Source organism: Vigna unguiculata, chromosome 8, assembly GCF_004118075.2.
Source record: "Vigna unguiculata cultivar IT97K-499-35 chromosome 8, ASM411807v1, whole genome shotgun sequence".
Classification (NCBI taxonomy): domain Eukaryota; kingdom Viridiplantae; phylum Streptophyta; class Magnoliopsida; order Fabales; family Fabaceae; genus Vigna; species Vigna unguiculata.
The window spans coordinates 4,216,837-4,238,459 of record NC_040286.1 but is presented as its reverse complement, the minus strand read 5'-3'; the positions used below and the strand labels follow the sequence as shown (position 1 = coordinate 4,238,459).

Sequence of the window (21,623 nt, the reverse complement as noted above, 5' to 3'; positions counted from 1 at the left end):
CACCCTATTTAATTTAATAAGCGAAATTGAAAGTAGTGTCACATAAAGATAACATGTTATCGCAGTCCGGGAGTTTGAAACTCAACTCCTTACAACCCAAGGCACACCACGATGCCCAAAAGAAATCTGGATAAAGAATTTAACCAAAGTATATAAATCTAAGGACAAACAAATACATGAGCCATAACCCTAAAAAAACTCATAAAGAAATTAGAAACCAGCCCACGCGGACTATGCAGCGGAACCACCACCTCCCTGTTGCCCACGGGTGTTCGTCGCATCTGCTCACACCAACAAGTTGATGATCATCGCAAAAGAGAGTACCACACAACAGAACACACAATAATGAAAGCAGGGTAAGCTAGAGCACAAAATAATATCATTAAGCAATCTAATACACTTTCACCGTCAACCATACATAAAACACTCAACATGCCATGACTCTCAAACCAATACACTAAGGACTCGACTCGACTCATCCGGATACATACAATCTGGTCAGATTCAGTGGATGCTTGCACTTGTGGTGGATACCTCTGCTCACCCCCGAGCTGCTCACCCCCGAGCTATGTGTTACAATGAATCAATTTCTCTCATCACAAGGTTAGCTCTTAATGAATTACAGACCTCCTGCTACTCTCACCACAGGAGTCAGTCTGCTCTAAATGAGACTAACTGACCCCTTAGAGTGTCAGGATGCAACCTTACCTTGAATCCTTACCAGACCATACAGATGGGGAGATGGGGCACCACCATAGACACCCACTAACAGGGGCCATGGAATTATGTCCCGACCATTGAAGCCCGACCCTGAAGCCTCACCTAGAGACTCCAAGGGATTACGTGTTGACCACTTACCAACATATATAATCAGCCAAGAAATAAACATATACACCATGCATAGAAAATTCATACCAACATCTATAAACAACGCTCATGTATCACATGTCAAACCAATACCAACTTGTGTTACCAATCATGAGAAAATGTCTCCCTTCATATCAATATCATGCCATTGAATTACCAATCATCAGTGTTCGCCGTAGTTCATGTCAGTTTTGTGACCACATATGTATCCAACCCATCATGTATATTCCACATAAGTTCATGCCAAACTCACCATTCATTACATGTAAGCCTCCCCTCATCATATATACTCTCCCCTTATCATATATACTCAATCCCATCATGCCATCATACAGTAATCCAATTAATTACATGCTAAACATCCAAGAACGGATAAGAATTGCCAAACTAGCCCGCACTCTCGCCCAACCCCTCGCTCAGGCAGAGGAGTCTCGCTCAGGCGAGAGAGTCTCTCGCTTAGGCGAGCTCTCTTCGCCTAGACGAGAGCGCAAAATCCAGGAACAGTGGCCTCTGCACTGTCTCGCTTAGGCGAGACCCTCCTCGCCTGGACGAGATGCTCTCTCACTCAAATTGAGCTGGTCGCCTGAGCGACCCCTCGTGCGAGAATACCTAGGCGAGACAAGCTTGCCTAGGCGAGATTATCAGTCCTCGCCCACTGTTCACTCGCATAACAGACCAAAGACCCAGCCAAACAACACAATAGCATATTTCACACACTCAGAGTAGCATATAGATCATCAAATCATACGAACATTACATAAACAATCATGGGTACCAACTATTTCGCAAAAACCCTAACTTCTCGTACCTGGAAATGGGTTAAAAAGGGCTTTGGCAGCTAATCGTAGAGAGCGCAACAGCTCTAGGAACGAACAGAGGAGCTGAAATAATAAAGGAGCAGGAACACAAGATGGGTTACTATGAAACCCTAACTGGAAAACACGAAGAAGAATACGGAGACTAGTACGAGCTAGTAAGAGTACTTACATGGGTAGAAACAGCTTTGAGCTAGCTTGAAGACAACGGAGAACTAAACCCTAACAGAGCGTTCTGTGAGCGAAATGGAAAGGTGACGGCTAATTCTTCTGCAAGAGTGAAAGTGCGAATTAGGGCAATTAGGAATGGTTTTATTCTTTGGGCCAGCCTTTTAGTCCAACAGTTATAAGGCAGCCCTTAAAATGTTAGGGCAGAAAAACTGGGCCTTACAAGGAAACTTTATAATAAGAACTTGTTTAATTGACACAATGCTATAATAGGATAAAAACATAAAAAACATAATAAGCTATAATATTTACAAGTGTTTTGTATACAAAAACAACAAAAACATAATTTCATATTAAAATTACATATAATTTTTTAATAATAGAATTTTAATAATGATTTTTTAAAATTATAAAAACATATAATTTCAAATAATATATGTATGTATATATATAATAATAATAATTATAATAATATCGTATCTTTGATTTCCATCAAATTAAATGTTTAACAATGACATATTGTGTTCCTAACAAAATGAGTGATGGTACCTATTATATAACCTACTGGTGACTAATGAAAAAGAACCCTGAACAGAAATTAAATCTAAGAAAAATATAAGTCAACATATTATAGTTGAAGAAATTAAATTTGATCGACAATTTTTTACATCAGTGCTGTTTAGTTTGACCTTTTTGTCACATATATATCATTCATTTCGTAATAATAACTATTACGAAAATGGTCCCACCACTTAATTTAATTCCCTCCTTCCACATATAAAAATTATACAAGGGCTGATATACATGACAACAAAAATAAATAAAGTAAAGTTTGTGAGGTTATTTGTAAAAGATTGAATGAAAAATGAGTGTTGAGCCATTTTGATATAAAAGGCCAAACAAAAATGATGATACTGTAGATTGTGTATCTAATGCAAAAATGAAGCATGAAGCATAGAAAATCTGTAGTTAGGGGCGTGCGACCATGAGAATGATCTTGTCGGTTGGTTTCTCTGTAAATAGACACAATGACCTACTCACATATTTAAATCTCAGTACGTGATGGGAAGCCATAAGCATGAGCTTGTCATCAAAACAGAGGAAATTCTAAAATAATAATCACTTTATTCATTACTATCATAAACTCAAAATATAACTCCTACTGTTTCATTATTTCTTACAAAATATGGTGCATGTAATTTGTTCAAAATTTATAAGAATAAGGTTTAAAAATTATGAGATTCAAATCTGGTTATGGGTAGGGACGTGTTGTTGCTTTTGTGGACCACCATCTACACTAACACTCTCTACCTTACTCCCTCAATCCTTTATAAACTCACCCTCTCCTTCCACCACCATTTCTCAATCCCATCAAACAAACCAACTCTCTCTTCCTCGTTTTCCTCAACCACACCGAATCGCTTCCTCTGAGTTGTTTTTTGTTTTCACAAGTTCCTTGGTTTCAGTTATTGCATCACACCACACAAACATGTACAACATAGACAAGCCACGGAGAGACGATGAAAGCAACCTACTAACCCCATCTTTCTCTACCACTCTCCTCGACCAAATCTACCGTTCCATCGACGAGGGAGAGAGAAAAAACGGCGAAACCAAGTTCTACAGACACACGACAATGAGCACCGCCAAGAAACAAAGCAGTAGGGGAAATTCCAAGTCCATCGATGCGGATAGAAAATATGTCGGCGCCAAAACCGACAAAAAAAAAGTGCACCGCGAGGAGGATGCTTTGTTCTTCAGCTCCACCTCGGTTTCCTCGGATTCCAGCTTTGGATTCTCTTCGTCCGACAACGAATCCATCTCGCGCGAATCGTGTCTCGCGCCGCGCGCCAGGCTCGTGGGCGCGAGCGCCTCGTTCCGGTCGGAGAGATACGGGACTCGCGTGTTCGAGGGCTTGTGTCGGAACTCCCACACCTCCGAGGAGCGACACGTGGCGGTTCGCGACGAGGAGATGCTGATAAAATCCAAGTCCCGGGCGTTGAAGATTTACAACAACCTTAAAAAAGTGAAACAACCGATTTCTCCTGGTGGTCGTGTCACGAGTTTCCTCAACTCGCTCTTCGCGAACACTAAGAAAACAAGTCCCCGCTCCTGCGCCGAAGTGCAGCACACTTCTTCTTCTTCTTCTTCATCATCATCATCCACCTCTTCCTCTTCCTACTATTCCTCTACATGCTCTTCTGCTTCCTCATTGTCCAGGTCTTGTTTGAGCAAAACCATGTCTTCAGGAAGAGAGAGGATGCGCAGTGGGGTGAAGCAAACAGTGCGATTTTACCCGGTGAGTGTGATCGTCGGTGAAGATAGTCGACCCTGTGGGCACAAACGTTTGTGTGAAGAGGAAGAAGCTTCAAGAGGGTTCTTGAGAGAGTACCGTCAAAACCCGAAGAAGAGCAATGATTTGGTTTTGAAGGAGTTGTCTTTGAGGAGTAAAGTTGATTACGAGGATGATGATGATGATGATGCATCGAGCTATGCAAGTTCGGATCTCTTCGAGCTTGATCATTTGGCTGTGTTTGGAAGTGAAAGGTACTGTGAGGAGCTTCCAGTGTATGAAACCACTCATGTTGGTACTAACCGCGCCATTGCTAATGGCCTCATAGTGTAACACTATGTTCAAAATACGTATCACAGAACCCATTTTTGAAGTTTTCTTTAGATGTTTTGTTAAGCATGTATGATTACTCAGTAAATAAAATGGTTTTGATCAGATTTTTGTTGTTGTCCAACGATAATTGTGCTTAATTTTTGAGTGGGAACCTGAAATCAGGGAAAGAAAAGGAAATTGATTACACAAAAGAAAGAGATAAAGCAAAGAGAGGAACACTGATTTTAGAGAGGTAACTAGTTGTAAGGAACCACGTGGTCAAGCGGGTATCTCCATGGCAGTGCAGGGAAAAGAGGAAGAAAAAGATGAGGTGGAACACAGACACAGGGGCCTCAAACGCTATGGCTTCTTCTTCTTCATGTGTGGTCCACACCAGAATTTGGTCTCTTTAGTTTGCTTTCAAACTGTTACTCCAGTTTCACAAATGATCTAAAAATATAACAATAATATGTCAATTAGTAGAATTGTAAATAATGAAAATATAATTTAAGAGTTTTTAAGTGGCTATATACCTTACTAAAAATACAACAAGGTTTCTTTTATAATTTAAAAAAAAAAGAAATTTGCTATTTGTTTTGGATATCTACGGTATTTTCTTTTTTCATCTTTAAGAAAGTTTATACCTTACGGAAAACTTTGAAAAATATTTTGAAAACATCTATTTTCAAACATAACAAAAATTTATCTATGAAAAAACCGTCAGATTTTCACTATCGTCTTATCACAAAATAATTATTAATTAATTTTATAATATTTATTTTAAAAGTATATCAATGATAATTTATAATTAAATGACTTTACACTCATTAGAAATTTCTTCTTTTATCAGCAAGAACACCTTCGTCTTGATTTACATAATTAATCTCGGCTTTTGTTATCTTTCAACAACCAGCTCACTGTACTTTCTTTTGTCCTCCAGCTCTCTAAATAAATTACATTAATTAATAGATTTAGAAGGATTAAATATGTATTCAAATTCTCAATTTCGACACAAAATCTTTGTCGTTTAAAACACATTTTACTCATTACCGATCTCAAAATTGCTCTCATTCAACATGTATTTAAGATGTTATCCATTTTGGAATGTGAAATTTTATCGTAGTTTTATCTTTGAATGATATCTCTCAAGATGGAAAGAGAAATGTATATTTAAAATGCTTTGTCTCATTCCAAAATAACGTGGAACTATAGGTCGTTTCAACAAGTATTAAATTAAAAAACTAATTAAAAAAAATTCTCTAACAAATAGTTAACTATGAATCGGTAGAAAAACCATTAAATTAAAGATCTATGAAAATATGTAAAGTATTAACTAGGCAAAATCACACGAGCTGGATTAACTTATAACAATGGAAACTAGGACAAATTCATGAGAGGACAATACACAATAATACCTAATTATCCCCTTGCAATCATAAAAGATATTATTGTTTTCTCCCCAACCCATGTAATTCTATTTTTTTCTTTCGTTTTTTATTCGTTTGTCGAGACAATCTTGTTTGAGATTCAGATAGACACTAAACATGATTATATATATATATATATATATATATATATATATATATATATATATATATATATATATATATTTTTTTTTTTTTTTTTGATCAGCAAAGAATAAAATTAAATTAGCAGAACACTTGAGGAGTGCTCTAACCCTTATACAAAAAACCTGTATGATTTGATGCATTAACTTAGCATCATAACATCACCAGCCACAACCCAATCAAAACACCTGGTTACAGTCTATATAAGCATTATGATCCACAACCAAAAGGACCATAAGCGAGCATCTATATCAGATCACCTAACATAATATATACCAAACGCTAACATAAACCAAATCTTCTTTTTGATGCAGAATAATATTGCAGATTGTATATAACGTTGAAAGCATGAGCTTTGGATTCCCTGGCCAAAAATATATGCGGAAGTTTAGCCTTGATGGAAGTCTTGCTAGTGTCCTAGTCTGCCTGTTTTCATCCTCTCACACAACATCCACCGGCTTTCCTTCAAGTTGTTCTATGGCTTCCTTCATCTTGTTTACTTATTTGCCTTTTTACTTTAGTTTATGTAGTCTTCCTTCTATCCTTCACTTAAGAATCCTGGCTCTCTTAAACACATAACCTTCATCTGTTTACCTGAAGCACTTAAACACACAACAATTATCATATCAAAGAGATTTTAAGCAAGTATAAGGGGATAGACACCAATCACTATATGAGAATTTTACAGATGAAAATTTGTGTTTCATCCATACCCATGCATTTACCTGTGCAATATATATATTAATTGGCATTTGAGTCATTGCCCAATGAGACCAATATCTTCAACAAGGTTAAACCCCTTTATATGTAGATAGTATATTTCAAGTTGCTTGATTAAGAAATATTATGCATGACCCTTATGGTAGATTGTTTGGATAGTGAATATGTTGGGAATAGTTTAAGTGTGTGAGTCAAAAGTCTCACATTATATATAATAGACAAAATTAAATATTATACAAAAATAAAAACTCATATCATAACACAATTGTCCTAAGATTTTGGAATAAAAACAGTGTCAAATAACTTATATATATAAAATCAATGTCATATATATAGAATTATAATCTATGGCTATATACCGTAACCCTATATGAAGGAATATATATATATATATTATATATATATATATATATATATATATATATATATATATATATATATATATATATATATAATCTGTCTATAACTATACACCGTAACCCTATACGAAGGAATATATATATATAAATAAACACAACACCAGTGATTTGGCTACAAAAAAACTAAACAAACAGAAGCGATCGTAACATCACACCAGCAACTTTATCTTGTGCAGTATCCATGTTGAAAAACGGGGAAAGAAAAGGAAATCGATAAGAGAAAGAAAAGAAAGAGATAAAGCAAAGATGGGAACAGTCATAGATAGAAGGAGGGGTGGTGTAGGGTGGTAGCTAGCTAGTTGTAAGTAAGCATGTGGTCAAGCGGGTATCTCCAAGACAGTGCAGAAAAAAAGAGGAAGAAAAAGTTAAGGTGGAAGATAAACAGTGGGGTCTCTAAGGCTATGGGTTCTCCTTCTTCATGTGGTCCACACCAGAGTTGGGTCCCTTTGGTTTGCTTTGTTACGTTAGGGAAAGACAAAGTGATGAACGTTGAAGATCCCTAGGCGAGTTTCCACTGGACTGTTAAACCATGCACTTTCCCTTTATGTGCTTCAAAGTACAACTTAGACCATCATTGTTATGTTTGTGTACAGTTCAATGCAAGAATCTTTTTCGCTGTCTCTCTCATTCTTCTCTTTCCGAGCACACATCCCAGAACAACGTTCACACCAGTGTTGCTCCCGATGCACTTTCGTCAAGTGCCCAGTGACGCCACATTATTCACCTTCTAACAATCATCCATGTTGTCGACAAACACTTCACTCACACCTGTTATAGTCACCCTAATACCAACAAGGGTTGTTGTTGGAGGACAAAAACATGTTGCTGCTGAGGTTTTTGTTGCACTCTTGGAACATGTTCGAATCGGTTCATGAATGAATCTCGTGCATGCATATTCGCGCTGTGCACTGCTTTTGTATGCTTTAACTCATTTTATTATTTGCTTCAAGTGAACCAGCTAGCTAGTGAGTAGATTGTGAAGAAAAAGAATTGGATCCGATTTGAAAAGGGATCGAGGCGTTCAGGAATTTCATCTGTTCAACTGATCGTAAAGTTTGATCAATAAAGAATCGACAAGAAAACATAGTCGACACGTCAAAATTGTTGAAAACGGATACCAAAAAATTAAACTTGTCCAACCAGTTTGCAGTGTTTTTTTTTTTTTTTTAATTGTTATTGTCTTTATACATAGTTGTTAGAAGAGAACTGTGGCAGTTAACTTTTTGTTAAGGTTAATACCTCGATCATGTCACATTATATAAAAATTCCTGATTAAATATGCTTTTATGTTTTTCATTTGTGTCTTTTAGTATCAATTTCTTCTGAATTATCCAATTGATTAAACGTAGACTTCAGGTTAATTAATGTGTTATGTTCAATAATTTCGATTATGAAAAAATATTGTAATTCCAATTGGAATAATAAGGTTAAATACAAATTCGCTTATGAGAGTTTTTCTCTGAATTTTTTTATGATATTATCAAACATTAAAAACATACTATTTTAATATTTGTAAAATAATTTTATTATATTTTAAAATTTTAAAATTAATGATCATCCATATAATTTTATGACACATTAAAAAAATAACAAAAAAAAAATTAGTAAAGAATCCGAAATTTAATCATATATGTCATCTATATGTTATTCTAAGCGAAAAGAGTTTAATATTCTAACAGAAAGATTTCCACTTGAACAAGAGAAACCGCAGTGACGTCACGAGCAAAGTCTTCAGCCAACTGGCAAACCATATTTTTATTGGGCCAAAAACTTACTCTTTAACGTACACTTATTATCTGCTCATTTTTTTCCTCACCTCCCTTTTTCTTCCAGCACCCCCTAAAGTATGTTATTCTTAAACTATCCCTCATTAAAAATATAATAAAAATATCAGCACCTCCTTTTTTTCAAATTTTATTAGATTGAGTATTCTGAAAGTTAATTTTGGATCTGAAAATACTTTCCAGCATACTCAATCCATAACATCTTTTTTACATATTTTGGATGAATATTCAGGAATATAAAATTTATTTCTGGGTTAGATATTCTAGAAGACATTTTGATGAATTTTATTTATTCATGTATAAGATGCTTTTTTATGAAATAGTAATAAACACCTACGCTAGATATAAACTATATTTTGATTATAAGGTTTTCTGTTTCGAGCCATGAAAATCTTTGATGTATGAAGATGAGGCTGCATGATATATCATTGGATACTTTCTTGCATACTGCAAATAATTTAAGTTGGTAGAAGCATTGTGGTGTCTATCCATTTATTTATATATGTACACTGCATATCCAAAGGATGTGTTGAAATAAAATAAATAATAATACAATTTTTATTATAAGGATTCCACATTCTCTTAGTTGAACCCACCCTCGTTAATTTCTAATTTCATTTGATGTAACTCTTACATTGGTTGATGTATTCTCCCTAGTGTTTTATCCTAACAAGAAAAAAAAAAATCTTGTTACTAAGTTCAATTTGTATAACATTTTGCAAGAAGATTGACACGAAATTTGTTTCATAAATAGTAAGTATAAGATGGGTGTAAAAAAATATTCAATATCATATTCCTATTTTGAATTTGATAATCTCACAGTGCGAATAAAACTCAAAATTTACTTTGTTATTATTGGAAAATATTTTCGAGAATCACTTTATTAATAGAAAAATAAAATAAACATAAAAAACTCTTTCATGTCCTTTAACTTCAAGTACATCTACATTCTCCAAAGCAATAATTTAACTCAAACCTCACACAACGCTCTTATTACAAGAATATAAGAAATAAGAAAGAAGAATGAAATACAAGCGATTCAGAACAAGAAACATCATGGACTTAGAGTCCATTATATAGTCACAAACACCCACTTCCTTGGTTATCCTAGAAAATGTGAAATTTTTCAAGACATGTTATTTTTATCGATCTAACAATTACTTATTGAGCATATGATTTGAGGTATAACCCTAAACCTATATGTGTGGCGTGGTAAATGTTGTAGTAACCTCCGCCAAAGTTGCCACCCATTACCATACTTCAACATCGTTTTTAACTCTTAAAAATCATTGTAGTAACTCATGACCTAGCTTATTACGAAATATTATAATGGTGTCTATTATCTAAAGTTTCAAAGACAGATAGAAGCCAATGTTTCATGAAAACAAAACAAAGCATGTGAAAGCAACCCAACAAGGCATTAATGTTCTTCATAAAATCCGTCATTGTTGCCAGCTACGTGACCTTCACCACACAACAAAAACGGTGGAAGACCATATTAAGGGACCCTCATGACTCCATTAGGGTTTGCCCTTCAACTCTATCATAGTTTTCATTTGGGAGCACACAAAAAGTTGAACCAACTTAACAAACATGAGTTTCAAGAACAGCCCTAAAGTTCAACACAAGGGACACTCTCCTTACCTCTCTCCCCAATCATCCAACCCTAACCCTAGTTGTAGGGCCAAATCACAGAGGCATGTGGATCCACCGAGCCCTCTACTTGTAGGGTGCTGCAGAGGCTTCACCAATGGTAAGACCATAGGGTCCTCTGCTTCTACATCTCCACAACATCCAGACCAGTTACAGTACCAAACACTGAAACAAAAGGTTTGCTTCATGCTTTTTGGATCACTTTAATGCTCATGCATGTACTCACGCATGTTACAAAATAATTTTACATTATGAACTGATTGAAAACTACTATTAAGATATAATTATTGCAAAAAGTTAACAAGTTTATACTGTATAATGGTTTATGATGGTACAATAATAAAAAGTTTTACACTTTTGATATGGTTTTCTTTCTCTTTGTATAAATAGATATAATATTTATTATTATATAATGTTTTTTTTTAAGTTTAGTTATAGAGAGAATAATATTTAATTGTTTGTTTCTTTTTTCATTTAATCTTGTTTGTAGTTTTCAAAATCAAACTAAGACTATGTGGGTACGAGCAAATGAAACATGTTAAAAAAATATGTACAATCGAGTAATTAAAATCTATATAAACTACAATAAATTTTTCATTAACAATTAGTTTTAATGACTAAAAGTTGTTAGTTACTGTAATGACAAATTTAGATACTAATATACTAAATAAAAAATTATTAGTTACTAAAAAAATTAATATTATGAGTAAAAAATTATAATTAATTACTAAATTGATCACTAATTAATTAGAGACTAATTTATAAATCAATTTTTTTGATAACAAAAATTTTGATAATAATTTTTAGTGACCAATTTTCTTTGATTGTTACAACTTTAGTAACTAAATTTTAAAAATTAATTCACAGACCAATTATAATTTTTTATTAATAATAATAACTATTTTAGTAATTAATAACTTTTTTATTTTGTAAATTGATCTAGTGACTAGCAATTTTTTGTCACTAAAGTATAATGTTAACTATACATCTTCTTGTGGTGAGTGAAATAGAATAAACTGAAATATTTCCCAAAAATCAAAACCATATTTACTTTATAATCTTGGATGAATGGATAAAGATTAGAGCCGAAGAGGTTGCTGGATCAAGCCCAAGAATGGTATTGGGCTGGAACCGATTAAAACATGTATGGATTAATTCTTGTAAGACTCCTAAAACCATGAACAAAAATTTAGAATGATGCATATCATAATAAAATTTGGAGTGTGAGTGTTAATGGTAACCTAGGTGAAAGATTTGGAAAAGCAAGTGATGAAGCAAAAAGAAGTTGGAGTGATGTACAAGAGAAGAATGGAAAGAACACAAGACTACCTAAGATACTGTCTTCAGACAGCACAAGAAAATGGAATGTTGGACATCATTCTCAGCTGCAATGGAGAATTTCAACCATCTCCACTCTCTCTTCACTCCATTACCAGCCCTCAAGCTCATGCCCACCACCCCAATCTGGCACCCATTATTCATCAAGCTAAAACCAATGGCTGGTACATTCATCCAAATGAGGTAAACATTGCTTCAACTTTATTATCATCATACATGATATCATGCATTATTCCTCAAATCCAAATAATAATTATCATTATATGTGAATTTTGTGATGCATAGATTGAATTGGAAGAAAAAATTGGGGAAGGAAGCACCGCAGAGATTCACAGGGGAACATGGCGTGGATTTGAGGTCGCTGTGAAGTGCATATCGCAAGAATTTTTCCGTACAAATGAAAACGGCGTCGTTTACTTCTCCCAGGAACTCGAAACGCTGTCGCGCCAGCGCCACAGGTTCGTGCTTCAGCTCATGGGCGCGTGCATCCAGCCTCCACAGCACGCGTGGGTGGTCACCGAGTACCTCAGCACCACGCTGAAGGAGTGGCTCCATGGGCCTGGGAACCGGCGCAGGGAGAGGATGGTGCCACTTCCACCCTTGCAGGAGAGAGTGGGCCGGGCCTTGGAAATAGCCCAAGCTATGCAGTACCTGCACGAGCAAAAGCCCAAACTCGTTCACCGCGACTTGAAGCCCAGCAACATTTTTCTTGATGACGCCCTGCACGTTAGAGTAGCGGACTTCGGCCACGCACGGTTCTTGGGTGACGAAGAAATGGCCCTCACCGGAGAAACAGGTAAACAATCTTATTCTTTATATCAATCTTTTTTCTAATTCAGAATTTTTTTTTTAAAATACCAACAAAAGGAGTGTTATGGAAACATTCTTCTACAACGTTTGTGTTGTTTTCAGGAACATACGTTTACATGGCACCCGAGGTAATCCGTTGTGAACCTTACAATGAAAGTTGCGATGTGTACAGTTTTGGGATCATACTGAACGAGCTACTAACTGGGAATTACCCTTATGTTGAGACAGAGTATGGTCCCACCAAGGTATATTTATATAAAATTATGTTGAATTTTTAATTTATATGTAAATGATTATTTGATTAGTTCAACGTTAATCTCTGTGTAGCAAGTTGATGAAATGTTATGTTATTAGATTGCCATGGAAGTTGTGGAGGGTAAGCTTCGACCTAAGCTTCCATGTGATGATGATGTTGATGAAGTGGGAGAGCTTATTGACCTTATTTGTCTTTGTTGGCACCAAAATCCAACTACTCGTCCATCCTTTGCAACAATCACTCTTTCTCTCAAAACTTATGTTAACAACAATCTCATTTAATCTGTCATACACTTCATCACACCAGTTAATAAACAGAGTATAAATAGCTTATATTCATGGTGGATTCTATACATTAATTTAATTGTGTTATCGATTTATTTGAAATTCTGTAACATTTATTTGATTAATATACACACGCATATATATAATTTCCAAAATTTAAACCCACAAAAAAAGTAGCTTAACATATGACAAAAACATAGCACTCGAACTTAATATTTTCCGAAAATTCCATGCTACCCAACAATGTTTTATCCTCTTTGATCGACCACAAAGCCACATCCTTTGAGACCTTAAACTATCCAAGTGATCAATCCCAAATAACCCTATCTTCAATCCAAGGTACAAAACCTGCCACGTCATCACAAAATCTAAATTTCCCACCACATATCTGATTCCACCCACCATCTAAAGTTCTAACCTTTGCAAAAAGCTTTCACGAATAATCAAAGCGACACCAAAAAAATGGCTTCTCTCTCCGTTTCAATGGTTCTGCCACTCAGCTCCGCCACCAAGAACAGGTCAAAGTCAAACCCTCCTCCCTCCGAAGCCTTCTTGAAGAGGAGTGCGGCGAAGAAATGGTCAGAGGCAGAACCGAAAAAGCTCACCATGGAAGCGTCTTTGAAGGAAAAAGCAGTGAAGGGACTGAGTGCTGCTGCAGTAACATCGGGCATGGTGATTCCTGAAGTGGCTCATGCAGCGGGATATGACTTCTCTCCTTCGCTGCAAAACTTTCTGCTAAGTATTGCTGCCGGTGGGGTTGTGCTCGTTGCGATATTTGGTGCTGTTATCGGAGTCGCAAACTTTGATCCGGTGAAGAGAACTTGAGACTGTGTTGTATGGGAACTTTACATTTTCTTTTGCTCATTCATTTCTGTGTTTTAACATTTTGTGTTCCTTCTAGTTTCTGCAACTATTTATATATATGCTACACTAAGTTTAGTTTACTTGAATGGATTTGTTCACCTTGTTTTAACTATGGGTGTTAAGTTCTTTATCAAGTGCTATTATTTGCTTCATGAAGTGAAAATGAGACGTTTTCTTTGTCATGGTTAATTACTTTGAAGGAGGAGCATGAATTGAATTTAGCTTAAGGCAATTGCAGACAATTGTAATACGTTGATAGAATTATGTGATTGATGTTGCTGTTCTTCTTGTTTTTATTGTCCAATTCTTCCAATATTTCTGTATTCTGTACAGCGAATTCCAACATACTCTAACACCAATTTACAAATGAAAACATGCATGAATTACAAATTGAATGTGCCCTCTGATTGTTAACTTCGAAGTTAAACCTGGACTGTACCATGCAATGATTTAAGGTGAGAGTCAGAGTATGCAAGAGTTTCTGTATTCGACCTCAAAGGTTGCTCCATTGATAGTTTCATTGAATTTAAAGGGAGTATACCAATGCAATGGGAAAAGACTCACTTTCGATTTTGTTGGAAATCTAAGTGATAGTTTAAATTTATAGTGGATAAAAATGATAAAGTGGTAAGGTGGAGCGTCATAAACTCATAAATTAATTGTTTTAAGATTTTGGATCGTGATATCAACATTTTATTTTATTATAGGATTGAATTTACATTTCATTGATATTATATTGTCAACCTTTCTCCACTAAAGACCTACCACATAAGTTGTGTAGGCAATGATATATGCACAAAAAAATCTCTGTAGTTTTAGTTTAAATAGAACATCCTGGGCGATTTTGACTCTGTTAATGATATGAGTAATTCGTGAATCATATAATAAAGATCTTGAATGAGATGGTCTTACATTTGAAGATCTGTTTGATTGCATTATATATAGAAGTGAAGACCTCTTTGTGTGTGAAGATACCCGCTGGTTCAGCCTACACAAGATGCAAACTTGTTTTGTCAAAGTTTGCAGAGTACAAGATTATGAAAACTAAGTTTCTCATCTAACTTAAGGGTGTTTGTCATAACTACCTGGGTCACAAAAATGCCAATATCATTTAACTTGTATTTCAGTGTGTTCTCATAGAAGGATTTGGTGTAGAGTTGGTAACAAGGTCCATCTTCAAGTGGGTCTGCGAAAATAATTTTAACTACTAAAAAATACTTTCTTTTCTTTTATTTACTCATAAAAATTTATCCAAATATACCCATTATCTTATCAATCATTCACTTGCTATTATATATATAAACTTCTGACATGAAGACCAACAACAGTCAAAAATATTTTATTGTTGGGTGTCTACAAAAACATCCTTAATCTATGTCAATATGATTATGGATATAATTAACTTTTGAATTTGATGAACGGCTAAGAAAGAAATGAATAATGTATGGTAGAGAGAATCAAGAAACCTTGTCTATATCAAATATCACACATAACCACTCTGTCCATTGACCTGTGCTTAAGGGCTTCCCTTGCTTCAGAACCTTCACCTCCTCTCATAATAAACACATTTGTCTCTTCAAATTAGTGAAGGGTACATAGCCCAATCATGTGCACCAAGAACCATAATCATCTCTACTACTATCTATGTCTATTATTCTCTAAACTAGATTTTATGAAGTAAGCATAAGAAACACCAGAATAATTGTTCAAGGTTTACCAAATGATAATTAATTCATGTTGTATTAAAAAATATGACACATACCTACTATATATGGAAAAAGATCAAACTATGTGTCAACTTGTATGTAATATATAATTTAATCTTGCATACATTAGAAATAAATGATAATTTATAATTTAATGTATAGACATGATCGATATAGTATTCTGACTTCAACCAAAAATAAATAAAGGTTTTGCAATAACACCATGTGATATTTAATATTACAAACTTAGAACATTTTCAAATAAAAAAAAGTTACTTTTGTTTACATAGGAGTGATTGATGTCATAATATATATAATATATAAAGTCATAATTCCTAACAATTTTTTAGAAGTCAAACAATTGTGAAAATCATTTAATTTTTTTAAGAAAATTCAACAATGGGACGACAAAATTTATCGTTCATTTTACTATCACATACATTACTGAGAAAAGTATTTATTGATAATATAAATTTTAATTTATGTCTGTAGTGGTAATGCCTACTTACTGTGCATCCCGTCTAAAATAATTTGTCCAGTCACTTATTTGATATTTGTAAAAATATATTCATGAATTTTCTTTATACCCACAAATATATATATATATATATATATATATATATATATATATATATATGAATTTAAAATAAAATTATTATAAAATATAAATTAAAATAAAAAAATTATTTTTAAAGTAGAATTTAAATCAAATTACTCTAAAATATTAATACAATTACATTTGTTCTTTTTAAAAAACAAATTTAAATGAACTGCGTCAAAATGTAAATTTTAATATTTTGTTGTGCTCATTCTTTCCCGTGTTTTAACATTTTGTGTTCCTTGTGGTTTACGCAACTATTTATATATGCTACACTTAGTTTAGTATTGTGTTAAGGTTTTGAGTTGAGAGTGGTGTCAATGCCTTATGTGGTTGGGATCAGATCTCACTGGTATTGTATCTCCCCAATGAAACCCCTCCTTATAAACCTAATAAGTGGTATCAGAATCGATGGTTAAAATCGACTCAAACGAGTGCAGTATGGTCTTAGTATCGAAAGTCTTCCTAGCAAGGGTCCCAGGTAAAGCGTATCCTGTTAAGAAAAATGGCGGTACAAAAAAGGGTAGAAAATGAGTACTCGTGGTTGAGAATGCTTCCGCTAGAGGGAGAGTGTACCAATGTGGTTGAAGGGACTCACCCTTGAGGGGGAGATTGTTAGGTAAGGGTGGGTTAAAAAACCAATTTTTATGATCCAATCCATTTTTTTTATGATCTAATCCATTTAATATCCATTCTATTAAAAATCCAATCCATTTAAAATCCATTTTATTGGATCTGGATATCTACATTTTATATATTTTATGGATTGGATATTCATTCTCGAAATCTATATTTTCAAAATGGATAATCCAAAATATCCAATCCAATTTTCACTTTATATTTTTTGTTAGGTTAGGCTAAAGGTTGAGACGGACTATCCCAAATTTAGTCGTATTTGATTGAGTTGGCATGACCCTATACAAAATTTGGCCGAATTAGGCCAAATTTTGTCAAGTCGGTCTCGATCGATATTTGACCCAATTGGTCCTAAACAAAATTTGGAAGTATTCGGCCAAATCTGTCAAATTCTTTGGTATCGGCCTTATGGACACAAATTTGGATCCACATGCAATATTTGGATCCAAAATGGATGTGGATTAGATTTTCGATAGGGCTGACACCATAGAATTTGCCAGATTTTTTGATGAGGCCAACGAGGCCAAATTTCAGCGTGGGATGAACTTAGATGACTTTTGAACAAATTTCGGTCGGGGACAACATGATCAAATTTGGGCTAAGGTCGACTCGACAAAATTTCAGGCAAGATCGACTTGATTGGATTCGACTGAATTTTGGCCATGGTCAATTTTGCCTAATACGACCAAATTTTGGCCAAAGCCGATTTGGCCAAATATGACCACATTTAGGCCAGGGCTTGATCAGTCAAATTTCGGTCAGGGTTGACTCTGCTAAATTCGTCGGTCGGGACCGACTTGACTGAATATGGGCAATTTTTTATCACAGCCGACTAAGTTGAATATAGTCAAATTTCATTCGGGACTTAGTCGACCGAATACAGCTAAATTTGGGCAAGTGCCGACTTGACCAAATTTTGGTCATGACCAACTCGACTGAATTTGGCCAAATTTAGGTTAGGACCGACTCACCTAAATCTGACCAAATTTCGGTCACGATCAACTTTATCGAATACGACCAAATTCAGGCCAGGACCAACTCAGTCAAATTTTGGTCGAGACCAACACGACCGAATTTTGACCGAAGCCCACTCGACTAAATTCGGTCGAATTTCAATCGTGACCGACTCATTTGAATACGGCCAAATTTCACCCTAGGCCGTCTCAGCCAAATACGACCAAATTTAGGTCAGGGCCGACTCGGCCAAATCTTAATTTGGGCCAACTCGATTGAATTCGACCAAATTTTGATTGGAGCCAACTAGGCTAAATACAACCAAATTTTGGTCGCGGTTGTCTCGGCCGAATACTGTCAAATTTTTTCTAGGTCAACTCAGCCCAATGCAGTCAAATTTTGGTCGGAGTGAACTCAACCGAATACTTCCAAATTTTGTCTAGGACCAGCTGGGCCAAATTTCGATTGAAACCGACTTGACAAAATTCGGCCAAATTTTGTATAAGGTCACGCCAACTCAATCAAATACAACTAAATTTGGACTAGTCGGTCTCAACTTTTAGCCTAACCTAACCAAAAATATAAACTGAAAAGTTGGATTGGATATTTTGGATTATCCATTTTGAAAATCTAGATTTAGAGAATGGATATCCAATTCATAAATTATGTAAAATATATATCAGATTGATATTCATATCCAATAAAATGGATTTTAAATGGATTGAATTTTTAATAAAATAGATATTAAATGGATTAGATCATAGAAAAAATAGATTGGATTATAAAAAATGGATTTTTTCCCACTCTACCCTTGATTAGAATTTTGTGACGTGGGACGTGAGAAGTGGGACGTGGAACGTGAGACGTGAGACGTGAGACGTGGGACGTGGGACATGGAACGTCAGACGTGGAACGTGAGACGTGGGACGTGCGACGTGAGACGTGAAACGTAAACGAGAGACGTGAGACGTGGGACGTGAGACGTGAGACGTGGGACGTGGGACGTGGGACGTGGGACGTGGGACGTGAGATGTGAGACATGAGACGTGGAACGTGAGACGTGAGACATGAGATGTGGGACGTGGGACGTGGGACGTGAGAGACGTGCGACGTGCGATGTGCGACGTGCGACGTGCGACATGAGACGACAGACGTGAAACGTGAGACGTGAGACGTAAGACGTGCGACGTGGGATGTGCGACGTGCGACGTGAAACGTGAGACGTCCGTAAACACTAAACCTTGAAATTTATATTCATAAACTTTAAATCTTACAATTTAATTAAAAATTTTAGAAGTTTAATAAAAAAATTCTTAATGTATCCATAAATTTGTACTAACAAATTTAAATTATACTCTTGTAAAAAAAATATTAATAAAAAGATATTAAATACATATAAACGTGAAAGAATAAAAATATGAGGGTAAAAGTAATAATTAATGTTTATTTAACACCTAAAAATAAAAATTATGAGGATAACAACAATAATTTATATTTATTGAACTCTTAAATGAGCGGAAGGAAGCAGAGGATGATCTGAAAAGTTAAACTAAGGATGGGCAAGAAATCTAATTTTCATGATCCAATCCATTTGTGCTATGATCCAATCTATTTAATATTCATTTTATTAAAAATCCAATCCATTTTATTGGATCTGGATATCAAACTGATCTACATTTTATATATTTTTTGGATTGTATATCCATACTCTAAATCTAGATTTTCAAAATGGATAATCCAAAATATCCAATCAAAATTTTCAGTTTATATTTTTGGTTAGGTTAGGCTAAAGGTTGAGACGGACTAGCCTAAATTTAGTCGTATTTGATTGAGTTGGCTAGACCCTGTACAAAATTTGACTGAATTAGGCCACATTCTGTCAAGTCGGTTCCGATCGAAATTTGGCACAGCTGGTCTTGGACAAAATTTGGAAGTATTCGGTTGAGTTCATCCCGACCCAAATTTGACTGCATTGGGCTGAGTCGACCTAGACAAAATTTGACCGTATTCGGCCGAGAAAACCGTGACCAAAATTTGGCTGTATTTAGCCTAGTTGGCTTCAGTCAAAATTCGGTCGAATTCAATTGAGTTGGACCCGATTGAGATTTGACCGAGTCGACCCTGGCCCAAATTTGGTCGTATTCGGCTGAGACAGCTTAGGATGAAATTTGGTCGTATTCAAATGAGCCAGTCATGATCGAAATTTGGCCGTATTCAACTGAGTCGGCCACGACCGAAATTCAGCCGAATTCAGTCGAGTCGACTCCGGTCAAAATTCGGTCGTGTTGGCCTCAACCAAAATTTGACTGAGTTGGTCATAACCTGAATTTGGTCGTATTTGGCAGAGTCGATCGCGATCGAAATTTGGTCATATTTAGGCGAGTCGGTCCTGACCTAAATTTGGCCAAATTCAGTCGAGTTGGTCATGACCAAAATTTGGTCGAGCCGGCACTAGCCCAAATTTAGCCGTATTCGGTTAAGTAAGTCCCGAACGAAATTTGACTATATTTAACTTAGTCAGCTGTGATCGAAAATTGACCATATTTAGTCAAGTCGGTCCCGGCCGACGAATTTAGCAGAGTCAACCCTGACCGAAATTTGACTTATCAGGCCCTGGCCCAAATGTGGCCATATTTGGCCAAGTCGGCTTTGGCCAAAATTTGGTCGTATTAGGCAAAATCGGCCCTGGCCGAAATTTAGTCGAATCCAGTCAAGTCGATCTCGACTGAAATTTTGTTAAGTCGACCTTGGCCCAAATGTGGTAACGTCGTCCCCGACCGAAATTCGTCTGAAAGTCATCCAAGTTCATCCCTTGCTGAAATTTGGCCTCATTGGCTCCGACAAAAAATCTGTCAAATTCTATTGTGTGGACACAAATTTTAAAAAAATTTAATTTGAATTTATTTTATGAAAAATGGATTTTGGATTTTGAACTTGATCCAAATATTTAGATCTGGATTTAAACTTGACCTAAATATTTGGATCTGGATTTTTAAAAAATTCAATCAACTTTTTTTGAGAAAATGGATTTGGATCGAAAATCTAATCCAATTATTTGGATCCCAAATGGATGTGGATTGGATCATTAAAAATCCAATCCATGATCATCCCTATTGTTAGGAATCCAAGTGTGAGTTTAAGTCTCATATTAGCTAGAAATGAGAAAGTAGATCACTATATAAAGATAAAGACCCATAAATCCATTGTCTTAAGGTTTTGGGTTGAGAGTGGTGTCAATGCCTTATGTGGTTGGGCTCAGGTCTCATTGATGTTTGTTCTTCCCAGTAATACCCCTTCTTATAAACCTAACAAGTGGTATTAGAGTCGATGGTTAAAATCGTCTCAGACGAGTGCAGTATAGTCCTAGTATCGAAAATCTTCCTGGCAAAAGGGCTCAAGTCTTATTGGTGTTTGATCTCCCTGGTGATAACTAGTTTCTAAAATTTATGAAAAACTTGATATCAAATGAGTGTTAAGTTCTTTATCAAGTGCTATTATTTGCTTAAAGTGAAAATGAGACGTTTTCTTTGTCATTGTTAATTACTTTGAAGGAGGAGCATGGATGTAGCTTAAGGCAA

At 35.4% G+C, this 21,623-nt stretch overlaps 3 protein-coding genes across 3 annotated transcripts; all 3 read left to right on the top strand.

Moving 5' to 3' along the window:
* Positions 1-3,339: 3,339 nt before the first annotated feature.
* On the top strand, positions 3,340-4,476 carry LOC114194239 (protein BIG GRAIN 1-like A). The gene has a single exon (XM_028084360.1). It carries the CDS (start codon positions 3,340-3,342, stop codon positions 4,474-4,476), a length of 1,137 nt encoding a protein of 378 aa, XP_027940161.1.
* A 7,330-nt stretch (positions 4,477-11,806) lies between these two features.
* LOC114193398 (serine/threonine-protein kinase STY17-like) lies at positions 11,807-13,652 on the top strand. Its single transcript, XM_028083176.1, has 4 exons — positions 11,807-12,120; positions 12,223-12,733; positions 12,850-12,992; positions 13,102-13,652. The coding sequence occupies exons 1-4, from the start codon at positions 11,869-11,871 to the stop codon at positions 13,282-13,284; spliced, it is 1,089 nt and encodes a 362-aa protein (XP_027938977.1). The 5' UTR covers positions 11,807-11,868; the 3' UTR covers positions 13,285-13,652.
* Positions 13,653-13,681: 29 nt separating this feature from the next.
* On the top strand, positions 13,682-14,333 carry LOC114193399. Its single transcript, XM_028083177.1, has one exon. The coding sequence runs from the start codon at positions 13,750-13,752 to the stop codon at positions 14,110-14,112; it is 363 nt and encodes a 120-aa protein (XP_027938978.1). The 5' UTR covers positions 13,682-13,749; the 3' UTR covers positions 14,113-14,333.
* Positions 14,334-21,623: the final 7,290 nt, after the last annotated feature.